The sequence below is a fragment of the Hylobates moloch genome, unplaced genomic scaffold (genome assembly GCF_009828535.3).
Source record: "Hylobates moloch isolate HMO894 unplaced genomic scaffold, HMol_V3 SCAFFOLD_2, whole genome shotgun sequence".
In the NCBI taxonomy this organism is placed as follows: domain Eukaryota; kingdom Metazoa; phylum Chordata; class Mammalia; order Primates; family Hylobatidae; genus Hylobates; species Hylobates moloch.
This window is the reverse complement of record NW_026652277.1, coordinates 134,236,561-134,255,883: the sequence shown is the minus strand read 5'-3', so window position 1 is coordinate 134,255,883 and position 19,323 is coordinate 134,236,561. Positions and strand designations below refer to the sequence as shown.

At 36.4% G+C, this 19,323-nt stretch overlaps 1 protein-coding gene across 13 annotated transcripts in view; it reads right to left on the bottom strand.

The window, feature by feature from the left end:
* Positions 1–4,764: 4,764 nt before the first annotated feature.
* The window catches only part of DSE (dermatan sulfate epimerase), a 174,424-nt gene continuing 159,865 nt past the window's right edge, over positions 4,765–19,323 (bottom strand). For 6 of the 13 annotated variants that reach the window (XM_058435501.1, XM_058435499.1, XM_058435503.1 and 3 more), the window contains 3 exons: positions 18,454–18,693; positions 16,069–16,276; positions 11,301–14,026 (listed from right to left, as the gene is read on the bottom strand). In XM_058435501.1, the coding sequence (XP_058291484.1) occupies positions 12,268–14,026; positions 16,069–16,276; positions 18,454–18,693 (2,207 nt within the window). In that variant the 3' untranslated portion in view covers positions 11,301–12,267. Of the gene's footprint in view, positions 14,027–16,068; positions 16,277–17,149; positions 18,426–18,453; positions 18,694–19,323 lie in introns of those variants that run through there. The other 7 variants (XM_058435502.1, XM_058435498.1, XM_032157318.2 and 4 more) reach the window with 5 other exon arrangements.

The window sequence follows — 19,323 nt, the reverse complement described above, 5'->3', positions numbered from 1 at the left end:
TCCAATTGATACCAATTGATATTTCAATTGAACTGAAAACTTATGCCCACAAAAAAACTTGCAAATGGATGTTTATAGCAGCTTTACTTGTAATTGCCAAAAGTTAGAAGCAACCAAGATGTCTATCAGTAGGTGAATGGATAAATGGTAAATAAACTATTGCACATCCAGACAATGGAATATTATTCAATGCTAAAGAGAAATGAGCTATCAAGCCATGAAGAGACATGAAAGAAACAAATGCATATTACTAAGTGAAAGAAGCCAATCTGAAAAGGCTACATACTGTATAATTACAACTATTCTGGAAAAGGCAAAACTCTAAAGACAGTAAAATAATCAGTGGTTGCCAGAAGTTGTGGGGCAAGAGGAATCAACAAGCAGAACCTAGAGGATTTTCAGGGCAGTGAAACTAATCTGGATACTACAATGGAGGACAAAGGTCATTATACATCTGTCCAAACATGTAGAATGTACATAAGAGTGAACCCCAATATAAACTGTGGACTTTGGGTGATTATCATGTGTCAATGTAGGTTTATCAGTTGCAACAAACATATCACTCTGGTGGGGTGTGTTGATAATGGGGGAGGATATGCATGTGTGGGAGCAGGAGGTATGTGGGAAATCGCTATACCCTTCTCTGAATTTTGCTATGAACCTAAAACTGCTCATAGAAAAATAAAATCTTTTAAAAAGTGAATTTGAGTATACCCTAGAGACTGTTATGCACCATGTGAACGGGATACAGAGTACAAAAGCTCATTTTGTTCATAATTGCTATTTTTAAAAAGTTGGTATAAAAGAACTGGTAATAAACATAAAAACTGATCAAATAAACATAAGAATGATTTTAAAAACCAAAGAAAAAATATACAACAGACAAGATAAACTGTGAAATAGTCAAACAAGAAAATACTATATAGCAATGTAAATAAATATTGCCACAGGAACAATCAACAAGGATGAATCTTTAAAACAAAACATTGAGCAATAAGACTTAAACACAAAGAATATGTTCAGTATAATTCCATTTATAAAAAGTTCAGAACTAGTCTAAATAGACTCTCTTTTCTGAGTATGTATACATAAGTGAAAAAACTAAGGAACAACAAATAAGTGATTAAGAATCAGGACAGTGGTTATCATTTTTGGGGCTTCCAAGACATATGACTGGGGAAGAGATGAAGGGTTTTCACAATGTTATATGTTACAGTGGTGTTTATAATTATGCTTTATACACTATATCTGTTTTAATGTTTTATTATTTTTTCCTCATTAAGGATTATATTTCTTAATTTTTATGGCAAGAGAAAGAAAGCAATCCAATTACATTATTTTCCAACTGAAAACCTCCAATACTTCCAGTTTTCCAGAGGACAACTTCCACATCCCTACATTGGCACAGAGCTTGTCCCAGACTTGCTCCACACATCTCCACCCCACTTCATCCCATGCACCCTGGTTTCCAGCACCACTGACCCACTTACATTTCCTGTGCATACACATCACAGTCTTCCCCAATACCATGCCTTCTCACTTGTTTTTCTTGCTTCCTTGAATGACATTTCTGTTTTTCACCTGGCAAACTACTCTCTTCCTTTAATACTCAGTCTGATGTAACTTCTTCATTCAAGTCATCTTCAAAACCCCCAGAGTTAGCATTTCTATTTTTTTTTGCTCTCACACCATTTCAAAAGAAATAGCTGTGCAATGGTTCTTGACATGCCTATTGCAACATTCCTTTCCAGGGATCTGTCTCTCCTACTATGGGGGGAGCTCCCAGGGATCCAGGGCCTCTTCTCGTTCATCATTGCCTCCCTCAGTACAGTCAGCTGCTCTCTGACCACAACTCTCTTCCCACACACGAAGTAGCCCTCATTACATTGTATATTATCTTTGTCTACTTACAGAGCTGTCTTAAGCTATGTTGTACAATTTTATGAGAATTAAAAATGAGATAGTATGAGAAGCCCAGCACAGTGTTTAGAATATTTCAGTTTCAGTTACATTTTTTAAAAGGTTTTTTTAAAAAGTAGTGACTCAGAAATGTGCTAGAGGGCGCTGATTCACTGTTTTGTAATAGACGATTGTACTCAGGTTGTTAACGTTTGACTTGCTCAACTAACCAGGAGCCAAAGAAATAATCAGATTTTTAGTAAGCAAAATATCCGCCATTTTTATTTGATAAATAAATTAATACAGTTCAAGTGTTTATGTCTATAGTTGACTTGAAATTATTTTGGGGAAGAATAAGACAACAACCAGAATGATGGCTGATGGCATGATGTTGCTTGTTTGAGTCCCTGTTTGTATATCTCCCCCAACCTAGGGTTTGTCGGACAAGCAGTGAAAAGGAAAAGCAGGCAGTGTTGATTTTGGCAGTGCCCCAACTTTCCTTAAAGTAAAGAAATGCCAAACAAAGTGTTTCCTCAACTGTCAAATGGGAAGGCTGAACTAGATCATCTTTGGGGTCCCTTTCAATTCTAACATTCTATAATGTATACTTCTAGTTTATTAAAAAAAGAAACAGGCATGACCTCTTTAAAAAACACACACATACATACATTCGACCAAGAATTGACAAAATTCAATGAAAAGTAAACCAAAAAAATTTTAAATTTGCCTTAACAGAAAAAAAAAAAGAAGAAAAACCAAACTGGAGTTCCATTTATTCCTTCCATGTAAGGCTGGGTTTAAAAAAGCAATATGAGTGACAAATGATTGACCGCTTGAAAGATGTATTGATTGTGAAATATTTTCTAGTTTCTTCTATATCTCCACATCTTCTGTTAATAATTATTCTAGCTAAATCTCTTCTTTAGGAGAGGATGATAAAAGTAGGTTTATGTTATATAAAGCATTGGTCAGCTGATTGAAAGCGTTTTACAATGACTCCATTCACTTCAAACACCTGAAAAACCACAAACATTTATGACACAGTCTTAAAAGTCCAGGAAACAATACTAAATTAAGAGATGGAGACTGTAGATAAATATATTAGTAAATAATTTGTTTTTATGTTTATGAAGCTCAATCAAAGTGACTCATAGTTTGGGTGCAAGATGAGAGTAGACACAAAAAGCGGAAGTCTGGTTTTGCAACTGATTATTTTATGATGTCTGCAGGCTGTGCTGCAGGATCCTAAACTATGACAAATAGTTATAGTAATTTCTAAAATGTAAGGATGTTCAGTAGTCTTTTTTTTTTTTTTTTTTTTTTTTGAGATAGGATCTGACTCTGTGCCCAGGCTGGAGTGCAGAGGCCTGATCTTGGCTCACTGCAACCTCTGCCTCCTGGGACTCAAGCAATCTTCCCACCTCAGCCTCCACAGCAGCTGGCACTACAGGTGTGCACCACCACACCCAGCTAATTTTTGTATTTTTAGAAGAGACAGGGTTTCACCATGTTGCCCAGGCTGGTCTCGAATTCCTGGGCTTAAGCTATCTGCCACCTCAGCCCCACAACGTATGGGATTACAGATGTGAGGTACATCACCTGGCCCAGTAGTCTATCTTTAACAAAGATAATCTACTTTGACAATGCTTTTGCTTGTTCACTTAAGTTTCATGAGATTAAAGGCAAACAATTATGGTGAAAGTTTAACAGTTTTGATGTAACTATGCTTATAACTCAATATTTTTAATGATTATAATGTAGCATTTTGAGCACTCTAAATAATTAAAATTCAAGTTTAGAACATTGTTTTATTTTGAGTTTTATGCTCTAATCCATAATTACTGTTGGCCGTATGTCTCTGGTCATAGTTCTTAGCCTCTCTGAACCTAGCTTCCTAATTTATAAGATGGGGCTGTAGCTATTATCTTCCTTACAGTATGCAGATGGGTATAAATTTCTTCAAACTTTGCTAGGCTTCAGTAAGGCTGTTATTATCATTGCTATCTAGTAAGCTTTAGCATAATAATGGTGTAAACTTGGACTAGGTAATGTTTTTATGAATTTTAGCACATTTTATAAAATAAGCCTGCATGTGGGCTCATTACATACCATTTAAGAAACAAAACTTCTTTTACAGAATTATAAAATATTCTTTCATTCCCTACTTCTTCCTCTGACATCCAAATTATTTTTTTAATTAAAAATGACCTATCTTCAGTAGTGAATTCACAAAGGTCCTCTCATCATCCATAAGACTCTTAAAACATGCACTAGGCAACAGGTGCCATGGTTGACTCTCCACGTGTGCAGGTGTGGCAGAAAAGCCAGCTGAATAACCAACCCTCCCAACCACACTGCTTGCCCACACCCTTGACACCCACACCACATTGTCCTATGTTCTCTAGGAAGTCTGCTTTGCTGGCATGGCCATGCTTTCTCCATTGCACAGTGTCATGAACTCACAAGGCATTCTTATGGGCAATGGCTGAAGTTTAGCAATAGTCTGTTAATTACTGGTAGTTTACAACATCCCACACAAACGGTGTGTTATTTTAAGTTGTGCTTTGGAATCTGGGCTCTCCATCCCACTTGGGACCACCCTGTGTTTAGCAGTCATATAAGCAGCTGCTTGCTTACCTTGTTAACATCTGTCTTTCACATGTACCCTGTCCTGGAGATTGAATTTTAGGCCTCCACATAGCTCAGAGGTGACAGTGTTGAAACAGCTCTAGGATCTAGTTGGAGCATCTCTCAGGGCCACAGTTCACAGCTAACTGAGAGGTTAGTGATGTTAGCTCATTATAAGAACTATGTTCTATCTTATCTCATTCAGGCTGCTATAACAAAAACACCATAGACTAGGTAGCTTACAAACAACAGAAATTTATTTACCACAGTTCTGGGGACAGGGAAATCCAAGATCAAAGCACAGCAGATGTGGTATCTGGTGAGGACTCACTTCCTGGTTCACAGATGACCATCTTTTCACTGTAGCCTCACATGTTGGAAGGGACAAGGTACCTCTCTGGGGTATCTTTTATAAGAATACTACTCCCATTCACAAGGGCTCCACCTTCATAAACTAATCACTTTCCAAAGGCCCCACATCTTAATACTATCACATTAAGGATTAGGTTTCAACATATTAATTTTGAGAGGAGGCAAACATTCAGTCTGCAGCAAGCTCAATGTTAAGGTCTTCTGGGACCACAGTCTTCTGTACTCCATTCAGTCATTAATCCACCAATTTATTTATTCATTCAGGCAGTCAATCAGTCAATTCATCAAGCATTTTTTGAATACCAAATTTTTTTGAATGCATTTTTTGAATGCCAGGCACTGTGTAAGAACCATGTATATACAACGAGCAAGAGACACAATCCCCGCCCTAAAGGATTGTAGTCCAGTGACTTTGTGTCTCCTAAGAGTGAGCCACCTAAGGGCAGTGTTCTGTAATAGCAATCAGTTTTCAGTTGTTATTGCAATTGATATTTCAACTGTGATAAAAAATTCTGTGAATTAATCTTTCAAAAGAATCATGTCTTCCTTTCATCAGTCCTTTTTGTATCAAAAAATACGGAGGTTTGAATATATAGAGTGCTCTAAGAATTCTCTTCAGAACTCTACTAAATGACCTGGATCCATTCTTTTGTCAGTAAAACAAATTCTTTCAAGAGAGGAGTAAAGGAGTTTAGAAATCAAGATTATCAAGGAGACAATAAACAGAAGTTCCTTTTATTTTACTGGAGGTCTCTGATCCTGGACAAAAATGGTAAACAACAGAGACTGAAAAGTACAAAGTAAGGAAAACTGACAAGGTTTGCTTTACACAGAAAGGTACTTCTAGTGTCCTGTTATTACCATTTCTTTGGAAGAAAAAGGAAGTGCCTAGACCATTGAAAACATTTTTTTGTTCAGAAAAGAATTCCTAAATAAATACTAAACACAAGTCTCATTATTTAATTTGGAATGTGCTGGGCTGACTGAATGTTTTTAGAAGCTCTTTTCTTAAGAAATTCTACTGAAATCATAGGAACATTCTTTGATAAAGACTTCCCCATAACAAATTTCTAGAGATATGTGGAAGGAGCAGCACTTTTACTTTTCTGATTTAGAAAGTACTCCAACTGCCTGCATTAATCACAATGCTTATATAATTGGAACTATCTCTTTTTTAAATTAAATGGAGTGAGGAAAAGAGACCCTCCTGCCCTGGAGCCTGGTCTAACTTTTCCAGTCTAATTTTCTATCACCCGCCACTACATACACACCCTGTACTCCAGCTATACCATTCTAGGTGAAGTCCCTGAACAAGGCAAGCTGAAAATACAAATGGCAGAAATATTTGAACAATTTCCCGGGCTTATTAAAGGATAGTCAGGGTGACTGGAGCAGAGCCATGGCAGGCAACCATGCTTTTCTTATAATAAATAAGACTCAGACACATATACCATTAGGGATCCTTGACTCATTATCTTTCTGATCAATACTTTCACAAAATATGCATTCCTTTGGCCACACATTTTGCCTGTGGGCTAGTAGTTAAACATTCCCTCTCCAGACTTATTCAAGGAGCTAATTGTCTTCTACCCAGACTATGGAAATGGCATCCAAACCTCTTCCCCATTGGGTCCACCCTCTACACTGAAGCTAAAATTGCCTTTCTAAAATGCAAATCTGATTATTTAAACAGAAAATTCTTCAATGGCTTGCCACTGCTTGCAGCGATTTCTAAGTAGAGGGCACTCCCTCCCTGCCCCACTTCGCCCCAGGGAGTAAACATATGGAATATGGGGGGCATATCAGAACCATCTCAGGGATTTTTCAAAGCTTCACACACACACAGGTATATGTGGCATCATCACCACCCCTCACCCATGTCCCTTTTGCTCCCATACACATTTCCTATCCCACGAAAATTGCTGCCATGCTTGTTGAGTGATGGGTGTTATGTTGTAGCCCTCAGTTACGCTGAGGCATAAAAATGGTTGAGCAGCCGTCATGGCAGAATAAAGTCCAGATTCCTTAGCATGTCCTACAAAGTCCTGCACAATAGCCTTCCTGCTTGCCTTTTCAGTTTCATCGTCACACATTCTCCATCACACACCCTGTGGGCCAACACCACCAGTCTGGAGAATTCCTGAACCAGGTTTGCTTTTTCGTACTTTTTTCTTTATTCTATTCCATTTACCCAGAATGCACTTCTCCTCTCACACAGCTAGTAAATTTCTGTTTAACCTTTAAGAAGGCACCAACAATTACATCTTCAGCCAGAGCCTGCTCCTGGATTCCAGGCTGGTACATCTCCACTTGGATTTTTAGAAAGTATCTTAAACTTAACATGGCTAAAACAACCTCCTGGACCCACTTCCTACTACTTATTCCTCCTGCAGTCAGCCACATCTCGGTTCATTGCAACTGACTCCCCAACTCATAATCTAAGTCTTTGCTGCAGTCTGTGAGTGCATGTATGATCTGATCCTATTCCTATCACCCTCCCCTCCTCAACTCTGCTCTAGCCACACTGGCCTCCTAGTCCTGAATACAACAAACACATACTGAGCTCAGGGCCTTCGAACTGCTGTTCTATCTGGAATGCTCCTCTCTCTTAGATGTCCCTGTGATTCATTCCCTTATTTCTTTCAAGTGTCTGATCATAAGTAATCACATCAGAAACCACTGTTTATGGGACAGTACCAATTCACCATCACCTTACATCCCCTCCCCTTGCTTTATTCTCCACGGTACTTACCACTACTTGACATCCTGCACTATTACTGTTATTATCTGCTCCCACTAGAACATAAACTATACGAGGGCCAGCTTTTATTATTCCTATTCTCTACCATATCTTCAGTTCCTAAAACAATACTTGGCATATAGTAGATGCTCTGTAAATATGTTATTGTCATTCGTTATTTGTTAACTCAACTGAAAAGTGATGTGGGACTTCCATTTAAACATACTGCACTCAATATATAAATTTCCTTCAGTTCCTTCCTAAAACCCCATTAAATTAACAGCAAACAGATTTTCAAAATGACACACAGAATGGAAGTGGAGACATCAATAAAGCCTAGCCTGATCACCACATTTAAAATTATGGCCTCCTCTTCCCAGTCTCCTTACCCTGACTTTTCCCTCCATAGCACCTATTATCTTCCAAGAAGTATAAAGAATGGGTAAGAGAGCTAAATCTTCATTAGTAGGTAGTTTTAGACCTTATTGTAAACAAGTACACAATATATGTGACAGCCAAAAGCATTAGAAATTGGTTACTTCTGGGAAGTACAAGCTAAGAATGAGAAGGGAAGGGACAGAGGATTGTTTTGTTTTTTAAATAAGCCTTCTAGTACTATTTTACTTTTTCAATCATGTATGTTTATAATTTATGCCAAATAAAAATTCAACTAAAAAAATCCCAAAACCAAGAGGGAAACTGTATATACAAGAAGAAAAGTCATAATGCAACTTTGTCTATTTTTATTCTTCACATAGTGACTACGTCTTGTTTAACAGAATTTGAACATATTAAAATAGATGACCAAAAACTGAATATTTAGACTATGTGTGGAACGTATGATTTATATCAGTCATTTCTTGAAAACTTATGAGTACTTCATTGACATTACATGCATAAAGTAAATATCTAGCTGAAACATGGCTGAAAAAAAATACGTCATTTTGCCAGTAAATTAAATAAACTGCAGAAAGAAACTACTTCTCAACATGAAGCTGAAGAGAAGAGAATCAAGCCAATGGGCTTTGCCACAGACAGGGAATACACAGGGAACAGGGAAAGGATCAGGCCCCCCTTGCTTGAGGCTTGCTTTCCTCATCTGTAGATTTAGGAGTCTCAATCAGGTCATCTCAAGTTCCTTAAACTTGCTTAAAAAGCACCAAACTTTGAGTTAGACCTTCACACTTCCCTAACTCCTTTTTTCCTGAATTAAGCTATGACAAAGATGACCATATGTCCCAGTTCACCTAGTATAATTTCGATTTATTTCTGTTGTCCTGGAATAACAATTAATTGCTCCTCCTTTAACTCTCAAAGGTATCTCCAGTTGGAAGATAAATTACATGCCCCTCATATCTATGACTATATTCATTTTAATCTTGTTCTATATTTTTAAGAAAACACATGAATTTACTTTTAAGCTTACAAAGATAGCATTTCATAGCTTGCTTTCTCTTAACACTTGGGGAAATTTCAGATTCTTTTGTGAGTGGTTTGTGAACTATCAAAAATTTTAACTTGGCTGGGCATGATGGCTTATGCCTCTAATCCCAGTACTTTGGAAGGCTGAGGCAGAGGAATCGCTTAAAAGATGGGAAGTTTGCGGCTGCAGTGAGCTATGATCATGCCACTACATTTCAGCCTGGGTGATGCAGAAAGGACTGTGTCTCTAGAACTAAAAATAATTTTTTAAAAACTGAGTAAGTCAAATGTAAATTTCCTTTTCAAAAACAAATTATTCAGTATGCAAAACATTCTGTTAAGACATATTTTCTGATAACCTTAGAATATGTGGTACTTAAAAACTATGACTAAAATATTTGTGGAAGAATTCATTATCTTAGGTGATACATTTTAATAATTAAAATAGTTCCAGAACACGGTCTTCCACCTGACTTTGACAATTAAAACAACGTTCTCAAAAGAATGTTCTCTCTGAAGATTCTGGGTCTCATCCACCACCATAGGTCTCATCTACCATCAACTGAAATAAGCTAATCAGTTACAAACAAGGGAATATACTTAAAAAAAAAAAAGAGAGAAACAGGGTCTCACTCTGTCTCCAAGGCTGGAGTGCAGTGGCACAGTCATAGCTCGCTGCAGCATAGAACTCCTAAGCTCAGGCAATACTCCCACCTCAGCTTCCCAGGAATATAGCACTTTTACTGCACTGACAAGCTCTGTATGCTAGTGATTCTCAAATTTTCTTTAAGGCTAGGACCAAGAGTTCTGTCAATTCCCTGAACAACAGCTCACATATTATTCAATGAACTTGAAACACTCCTGCCATAGTGAGCAGCATTGAAACAGATTCCATAATTGATTACTCAGTTTCAAGGGAGATTTAACATTGCTTTGTTTTCAAGTTACAAAAAGTTCCCTAGTTTTACTCAAATATGAGCTATCCCTGATAAAAAAACATGTTTCATTATGAAGAGCTGTGATTTGTTTCAGCATTTTTTTTTTTCACTTAACCACTTAAGTCACTGCCTGAGGAAGTTTCTTTTTAAGGAAATAAATACCAGTTCATTAGAAGAAAAAAAAAACCACATAATTTTAATTCATTTTGTTTTAAAGATGCGTATTTTTAAAGAACTACTTTAAAATGAATTAATATGTTACACTGGATCATGCTGTGGTGACTAACGTATTGTCTAGCCTTAACCTAATGAAAACAAAAGAAAAGCGAGTTTGGCACTCACTTGCACTTTTCATCTCTGTTAGAAAGTATGTCTCAGTTTGGATCTGAGATCAGGTTTGCTTGGTAACCTCAAAGAGTAATTTTCCTTTTTTTTTTCTTTCAAAATTTCCTTTTGATCATTTCAGACAGTTCATTCTTTTGAGTGAGAAAGAGTAAAAGAGAGGAATGTTGAGTGAGGTTAAGTAAACGGAGAATCTGTCACATAAAGCAAGTTTAAATCCTAGTAAGAGCATCCATGCAGGACAAACGGAAGCATTATTCTTTTGAAAACATTATTCTTTTAAACAGTGTGTAATGACATCCTCCCTAGAGACTTTCCATGAGAGGGGAAAAAAATTACTTCCTCAGAAGTCGTTTTCTAGATTCCAAGCATAATAAGTGAAGCACAGTTAAAAGTCAAACTTGTGTTTTCTTTATGCAAGAAGGTTCAAATTAGAACTGCAGAAAGGTACTTATAAGTTTCTCCAACTTGTCTTTCGTTTACATACTGGTATTGCTGTGAACTAAAAGAGCAAGTAAGAGGAAAGGTTACTGTTGTTACTTTACACCTATAAATCAGTGAGTGTGTCCTTACTGTAAAATTTGAGCTGAACATATTTTCTATTTCAAAGGAGAAATATATGACTCAAATATGCTGAATGTATGATGATTAAGTTCCTTTTAAGTATATCATTTTCTTATGCTCAAGTAGAAACTATGGATTATTTTTCTAGTATTCTATGCTGCTGTTACCTTCTGAGGAGTTGACTGAAAATTTTATGCTTTTAAAAGTTGGGTGCTACTTAAATATCAGAAGTTGGCTATTGTTTTAAATATTTAAAATATGCTTAAACAACAATTAAGGTTAATAAGCAGAGAAAAATACTTCTTTTGATTTAAACACTACTTTATATATTTAATGAACACACGTCCAAATAAAGATCTCTCTTCAAAAATTTTGGAAAATGTTAATGCGTTTTGAATATAATGGAACAAAGAAAAAAATACTAGAGAAAATTCACAATTATGATGTTTATTTAGGAAAATAAACTTGAAGAAGGTTTTCTATTAAAAAAACATAAGAATTATATCCAAATTTTAGATTCTCCATCTTCTTTGGTATGAAAATCAACATTCATAATAGAAAATATTTTATTTTGAAAGGTTTAGCTGTTATTGGGTCTACAACGGTTTTCCATATAAGGAAAATACAGTATTAAGTTATCTGTAATCATCTCACTTATTGAACAACCAGTGAATGCATACAAGTAACCAAGTATATGTGTGCAGAGACCAGCATCAAGGAAATATTCATTCATAGATAAATGTTGTCTAATAAAATATATTTTAAGTTTTTAATGATCTTTTGCTATCATTTTTTGCTGTTATCTGAATAGCCATCCAGATCTGTAGTAAAAGATCCTGTTAGTTAAATAACTCAAGAAGTACTTCCCCAAGGAAGCTGACACCATCATACCAGGACTTAGCAACATTTATCTTTCAACATAACTATACCATTAAAATTTTTTTGTATTTCTCAGAATTGTATTCTTCAGTCTTTTCCATAATATAGTATATGGAAATTGCTAATAGCATTAAATTAATATTAATAAAACCCAATTCTATCTAAACCTTTTTCTCATAAAACATTACTTTAAAAAACAGACTTTTTGTTTCTTCTAAAAGTAGTACTATATGGACTGCTCAATTAGCAATGCCAAATACTTCCAAAAACACCATAGGACCACCAAGCTATTTCTATTGCTTTGATAAATTCTTTTCCTGCTCCAATTTCTCCATGTTCCTGCTTTCTTGTGTCAAAATATCTTCCCTTAATTTGTTAAAATGAATCTGAGGGAAAAAAATCTGATAATCTGGGGTAAAGAAATTTTTTTTTTGCGTAGACTCTTGTGATCACAAAATGACCAGGTAATTTATAGCTTCAGTGCTAACACTGTGATTGGGAACAAGAAGAGTACAACCATAATAAAATACAGCTATCTATTAGAAGAACTGCATAAAGACATCTTTGGCCATGTAGGCTCTGGGCCCTCTGGAAATAAGTCAGTTGCATTGCCAACATGACAAAGAAAATAGCAATGTTCAGAATCAGGAACAACCTGGTATAGGAAGCAGACAGTGATGGGGCCCTGCTGTGAGTAGTTGTCACCATCCGTGCCTGTCCAAACCGGCCTTTAATCAAGCCCCCATTTTTATGTTTCTCGTATGTTACATCTGCAAAATCTAAAAGGTCTTTCATTTCTTCATCTTCATCTATGGGTAGTTCTTTCTGTGCCAAAATCTGAGCTTTCTGTCTAATCTTTTTCTCATTGACTTCAATCTGTGCAAAAATATCAGGGACAGCATCCACAAATTTATAGCGTTTGCCTGCCCTTCGGTTTTTCTTTGACTTGCTTTGCTGCTGCTGTTGCTGTGATATGGCAAAAATCCTGTCAATGGCCTCCTCAGTCTGTCTCTTATCTGAAAATCTCAGCAGGCGCTCAGCAGTCTTCCTAAAGCTAGCTGTGTTCCGGACTCGGGACAGTATCTGCTTCTCCAGCAGCTGAAACACTGGTTTAAAACGCTGCAAGTTCTGTTCCACAATAGCAGCATAGTCCTTCACCTCAGGGACAATGCTGCTCTTGATGGCTGAATTCTGGTCAAACAGAATTTTGTGATGATCAGCAATGACCTGTGCAAAGGCAGACTGTCCTGTGGCCTCACCTGTCCACAGGTATGTGGCATAGGCATGTTTGCTGGTGGCTATGAACACATCCAGTTGCTGAGAGTCTCCGTGGACGGTGAAGCTCTGAACATCTATAGATGGCCCTATGAAGAGGTAAGCTGCCCTTGTGATGGGACTTCGGAGGTGCATGGTGACATTCACATAGTTTGTCCCGTTGTAGGGATAGCCCCGAGGATATGTCACTGAGGCAAATGTTGCTTTCTCGCTGTAGCCAGTATCGTCCATCCAGTACATTTTATAGAGACCATCTCTCTGCCTCATGAAAGCCCCATGGACACCATCTACCACAGTCTCCTCAAAAGGAACATCCACATTGTGGAAGAAGCTCGCTGCTGTCTCCAGGGGACTCTCCTCTCCCAGGTGTATTTGGTCTACAAGGAGAAGCAGCTGTGGATGTAGGAGGATGAGATTCCTCTGAACATTCTTCAGGTTGAGCTGGGGGTTATAAGCTCCCACACCTTCTCCTCGGATGAAAACCACCCCATTTTTCTCCTCTGCTGCAACCACCCTCCCCTGACAACTAGCTGCCAGGTCATGCTTGTATTTAGACCATTTCGATGAGCAGTCTTCTGTGACCTGACCCTCCCAGGGAGAAAAGCAGCTCTTTGACACAGCTGGGGAAAACATCAAAACATTGTTGAAGAAGGTGTACTTTGGCCCGTACAGAGCCTCAGTAATGAAAGGCACACCATTGGGAGCAAAAGTAAATGAGTTTTGATCAGGATGCTCATGCCCTGCATTAAAATTTCTCCATCCTTTGATCCAATCTTTGTATTTGTTTCTGTGGACAATGTCATATATTGCACGTCCCCCTAGTTTTCCAGACTTGAAGGAAAGGAAAGATCTATTGATTTCTGCTGGTAGTGAACTTCCATAAGTCACGACACCCCAGTCTTCAAAATAATGCAGTGTAGGGGTGCCAAAGTCTGGAGGAGGAACCGATTTCAAGCTGGCATCATACCTGAAATTAATTTTTTAAAATTAAATGGTTTTCTGATGGCAGTGAAAATAACACATAACATGGTAATGTGGAAGATGCGACACACAAATGCTACACGGAGCACTGGCAGTGTGGAGTGTATTAGGGACATTTCTGAAAATATCCAAGGACAATCAGTATGCACAAAGGGAAACCCTTGGTGACTGGAAGAGGAATATTTCTTTATCATTTGTGATCCTTGGGTTTGGGCCCGAAATGATTTCTGCTCTAATCTCTACATGGACCATCTTCACTTGATGATGTCAGAGTGACCATTCAAACTACTGGGCCTCGTGGATTTAAGCACTTCATCCAAATTTCTGGTTGAGGGGCTCCTCTTCTAGAAATGCCATGTTAGAATCTGGACTCTAACAAGCCTTGAGTTGTAATGAAGTATAGTTCTGCAGTAACTGATATTATTGAATGTTTGGTATTGAAAAGTGTTCTCCCTCAAGATTTTTTTCCTTGAAAAAATAAACTGAAATAGAGGAGAACTTCACATATTAGATAAAATGTATCGCCAACACCACATCTCAGAATATAAATGGATGAAGTTTCAGCAAACTGTCTTATATTGAGGTATTTATAATTGTGCCTACCACTGACCAGCCAGGTCCAAAGGTTTGGTTTTGTTTTAATCTGCAGATGACTGCCATGCTTCTTGGACAATAAATGACTTCTTATTTTCATTTATGATAAATGTTTATATTTGGCACTATGTACTTTTCCCTAAAGTGAATCAATCACCTAGTGTTAATCTTATTGGTTTTTGATATTGACTGTTTCATCTGTTGTTCTAGAGTCTCAGTTTCAAGACATCAGAAATTATATTTCTACTTAGGTCTAGTATAATGTTGGCTTAATTAATGTGATTTAACAAGTGTAGATATAAGCTGAATTGGCCATCTTACTCTCAGTTTTTGGTCAGTTTGCATATTGCCATAAAAGCAGATTTTTAAGTTAGACTTAGCATTAATCTGACTTATTGTATTAATCCTGTAGTTAGCTTTATAGAACTCTCTTGGTTGAATATTTATGAGTAACTTATTTATGGGTTACACTATTAAGTAATTACGTCATACTTGTAAGAGAACTCAAGGATGGTTGCATCTTAATATATTGAGTTTATCTATGAAAATAATCTTAAATTGTTGGTTAAACTATAGACACCATTTTACTAATATTTTTTCCTCCTTAACTTTTTATATTTTGAAAAAAAAGAATAAAGAGAAGCAAACTACAAGAAAGCTTGTTTTGGAGTTGAATGCAAATTTCAACAGCTTGAAAAGACATCAGGGATTAATGATTAATCAGGTCCCTGTAATTTTGATTTTAACTTATTGGATGCCAACAACATATTTGGCAATACTTTAAAAAGGAGACCCAAGCTTCTCTTTCTGGGCTTAAAAGATTAAGGCAAAAAAATTTACACGGTCCTTTTATTATCAAAGTGAAGCTGTCAAATACTGTCAAACACTTTTAAACACTTTTGAAAATTTAGTAACAGCTTTGCTATTAGAAGATTATAATGCTCCACTTACCAGAACAAAATAGTTTACTACCTTTTTTTGGTGTGATTATCAGAATAACCTAGTCTAAATTTTTGTTTTGTTTTATATGATTTCAAAAAATGACGTAAAATCAAAACATGCTTACTTATGAAATAGTGCAAATGTAGGACATCTCTAATATGAGAACCAAAAACTGAAAACAGTAATTAGATGTTAAACATAAAGAAATGTTTCTAACACTACCTATTAGGTGCTATGCTCACTACCTGGGTATACTGCACATATAGCCCTATATCTAAAAGTTGAAATTTTTTTTTTAAAAAGTAAAGTTTCTAAGAGTTTCAAAAACAGTGATATGAGTTGAATTGAAACTTCATATATTCAGGTGGCATGGAGAAAAGATTTAAAAAGTGTTTTAGTTTTTCTTTTTAAATGCAAAAAAAAAACAAGTGCATAGCATGAATAGTACCCTTGGGTACCATTTCTCTTTAAAGCTAGCCCAATGTGTCATACCAGAGAAATTCTGTGTGCAGAGTGCACCAGCGCTGCCCTTTGGATGGTGTTCCTGGACCTTCCACCACACGGTTCCTTCTGATTTGGTCAGCTAGCCAGTTACCACTGCCGTTACGCATGACAAATTTATCAAGGAACACTAATTGGCTTTCTGGACCATAAAACCAGTTGTAATTTGAGTCTGCAATAGCCACAGTCCTTTGAAACCCTAAGAAAGTAAGTTGGAAAGAGTTAAGATACATTGAAAACTTCATACTCCTATATAGGTCTAAACAATGATTTTTCAAATCTAGTTGCAAGTTAGAATTGTGTAATGGAAGGGATAAAATAAAAGAAAAATCACAATCCTCACATTTTATTCCAGACCAGTTAATCAGAATCCCTCAAAAGGTCTTCCACATATGTTGTGTGCAAGCTTGTATTTATTATGTGGTAACCTGTCCTTGGTAACATTAGTGCTACACCTATTCCGTGCCTTTCTCATTTTCCAATGTTCATGCTATACATGATTATATTTGCATATATACATGGGACATCCTCTTGTGCAGTTTGGGTTCCTGGACCTGGAATGAACTCCTGGAATGAGCTGTGGGAATAGCTCTCCCACAACTCAACATGCATTCTAGGCCAAGATAATAAAATAACATGCTTCAATTTGGCTTCAATAAAGTATAGGTTATACTATATATAAAGTTCAGGGGAGAGACTGAGTTTCTACAGGAAGAAAATTTAATTCCCGGAGTAGCTCCTGCCAGTATGTACTGCTGGAAGTTAAAGGAGAGAAAATGCAAGGATCATAAAGCCACATATCATTTTTGGAATAGGGAAGAAAAATAAAAGCAGCTAAGACTGGATATGCTGCATGTGTTCATGAAAAAAGAAGCAGCATGGGAGAAAACTCAGCCAGACAAAAAAATTGCTACTAGAGTATCAACTGTAGGAAAAAAAAAAGAGAAATGTAGTTGAAAACAGATTGCTTTAACATAGAACCTCTTCTAAAATGTTACCACAATTATATTTATGTAATTTACAGCTAATATTTTTGTTTCTAATAATTTAGTAAACGATCTTGTAAGTATACCTTATTTTAAAATGATATTTTCTGAATCTTCTACTAGTCTGTGAATTCCTTGAAAGCAGGAGATGTGTTTTATTCCTCTTTGAATCCTCTGCCTAGTACAGTGCCTGGCATACAGATGTTCAATAAAAGTTTGTTTAATTAACACAAGCATATAAATGCTGCTCTTAGACATGTTCATACTGTCTTTTCCACTTTAGGAAGTAGCCACAGACACAGCTCACAGCAAACACAATTCCTGATGTAGTAAGCCTTTAGATCTCAGCTTAAATTACAAAGCACTGAAACCTCTTAAAGGTCCCTTGCTTCAGGTAGCCTTTGTTTACTAAGACGAATTGCAAAACAGGCCTCTCCTGCATGTCTAAGAAAAAGCAACAAAGCAATATTTTTTTGAATGTAAGTCTAAACTAAATCTTAAAATGGTTCTTATGCGCTGCAATATTTTTTGAACTAGTCCAATAATGGAGATTCTATTAATCTGTATGTATACTACCAGAGCCAAAAGATTTAAGTACTGTATTATTTGTTGTAGGTCTAGAATCACCATCTAAAAATTGCATTTCCTTGGGGAAGGAAGAGGAAGGGGGGGAATCTATCCTGATAAAATTTTCCTTTATAACTTGTTCTAACATCTTAGTCCTGTTTTAGAAATTAAAAAAGGTTACAAAGTTCTCTAGAAATGAATACATTATTAAATCATGTATATATATTTTTTAGCTAGTTCTCTTAGAAGGCTAAACGACACAGCAATAAAGAAATTACAAGTTTTACAGCAATTATTTTTTGTTTACTTTTCTATACTATACTATTTACTTCAATAAAATATTAAAATACTAAAGACCCAACTTAAATGTGTAGGTGTAATCTTTCATTTTGAATCATGTCTGTGTAGTTTGAAAGAAAAGACTGAAAACCAAAAATTAAAATAGGATTGATCAGGGATCACATACAAAGGAAAACTGACAGGTAATCACAAATGTTTATATTTTGCTTGCAATGATGAAGATGAGTTCGTATATTACTCAAGTTTGGATATATTAAAAAAAAGTACTGAGGGGCCTAGAAATTCTATTTTCTTTATTCAAACTTTATAATACCTAAATCATAAATACTCACATTAGCCTCCAAAATGTTCTGGCTATATGCAACTCTTGAATTCAATTTTTCTTTGATTAAAAAAAATCTATTTAATTTCAATATGACAAACTCTAAGGACCTAATTTCTCTGCCTAGTCTAGCTCATTTTCATAATCAGAAAAAATTACAATAGTTTAATGTTTTCACACTTCTGACTCCTCACTATATACCTGGCAGGATGGTTCTATACATAAATGCAAAGTGTTGTTTAAGCCACGGATGGCCAAAGTGGTTGATGTTGAAGTGCCTCTGGACGAGAAACATGTATTGGAAGAGTGATCTAGTGGTGTAGCTGCCATACGCAACTCCTTCATAGAGGGAGCCATCCGTCACCTCCCTGAGCAAGACCAGAGATTTCTCCATGATGGTCAGAACTTGTTTGGTCCATAAGTAGGCTTCTTGAAGATATCCTGAAGGATGAAAACACATGGAAGCAATGACTAAAGCCTGTGACAAAGCATAAACAAAAATATGGCCAATAAAACCCTCTGAGTTATCTAACTAGTTTATATTACAAATCGCATTTTGTAAAACTCCAACTTGTCAGTGTATAAATAACATCTTGTAATCCAGGTTTGTGATGGTCCATGATATAAGTTAAGAAGTTCTTCCTGGCTAATGTGGTGAAATGCTGTCTCCACTAAAATTACAAAAAATTAGCCGGGTGTGGTGGCAGATGCCTGTAGTCCCAGCTACTTGGGGCGCTGAGGCAGGAGAATGGTGTGAACCCGGGAGGCGGAGCTTGTAGTGAGTGGAGATCGCGCCACTGCACTCCAGCCTGAGCGACAAAGCGAGACTCCGTCTCAAAAAAAAAAAAAAAAAAAGTTCTTGACTCTATAAATGAAGAGAAACCCTTAAATAAGTATCAGTCACTTTCCAGTCTTTAATAAACTCTATCACATGTAAGATCACAAATGCATATAACTCTACATTGGCAAAAGAGGATTTGTATATTAAGATTTTTATTCAGTGTTCCTAAAAATATAATACTTGAAAATATTTTTAAAAGTTTATCTCTTCACAAAACTTGCATCATTATT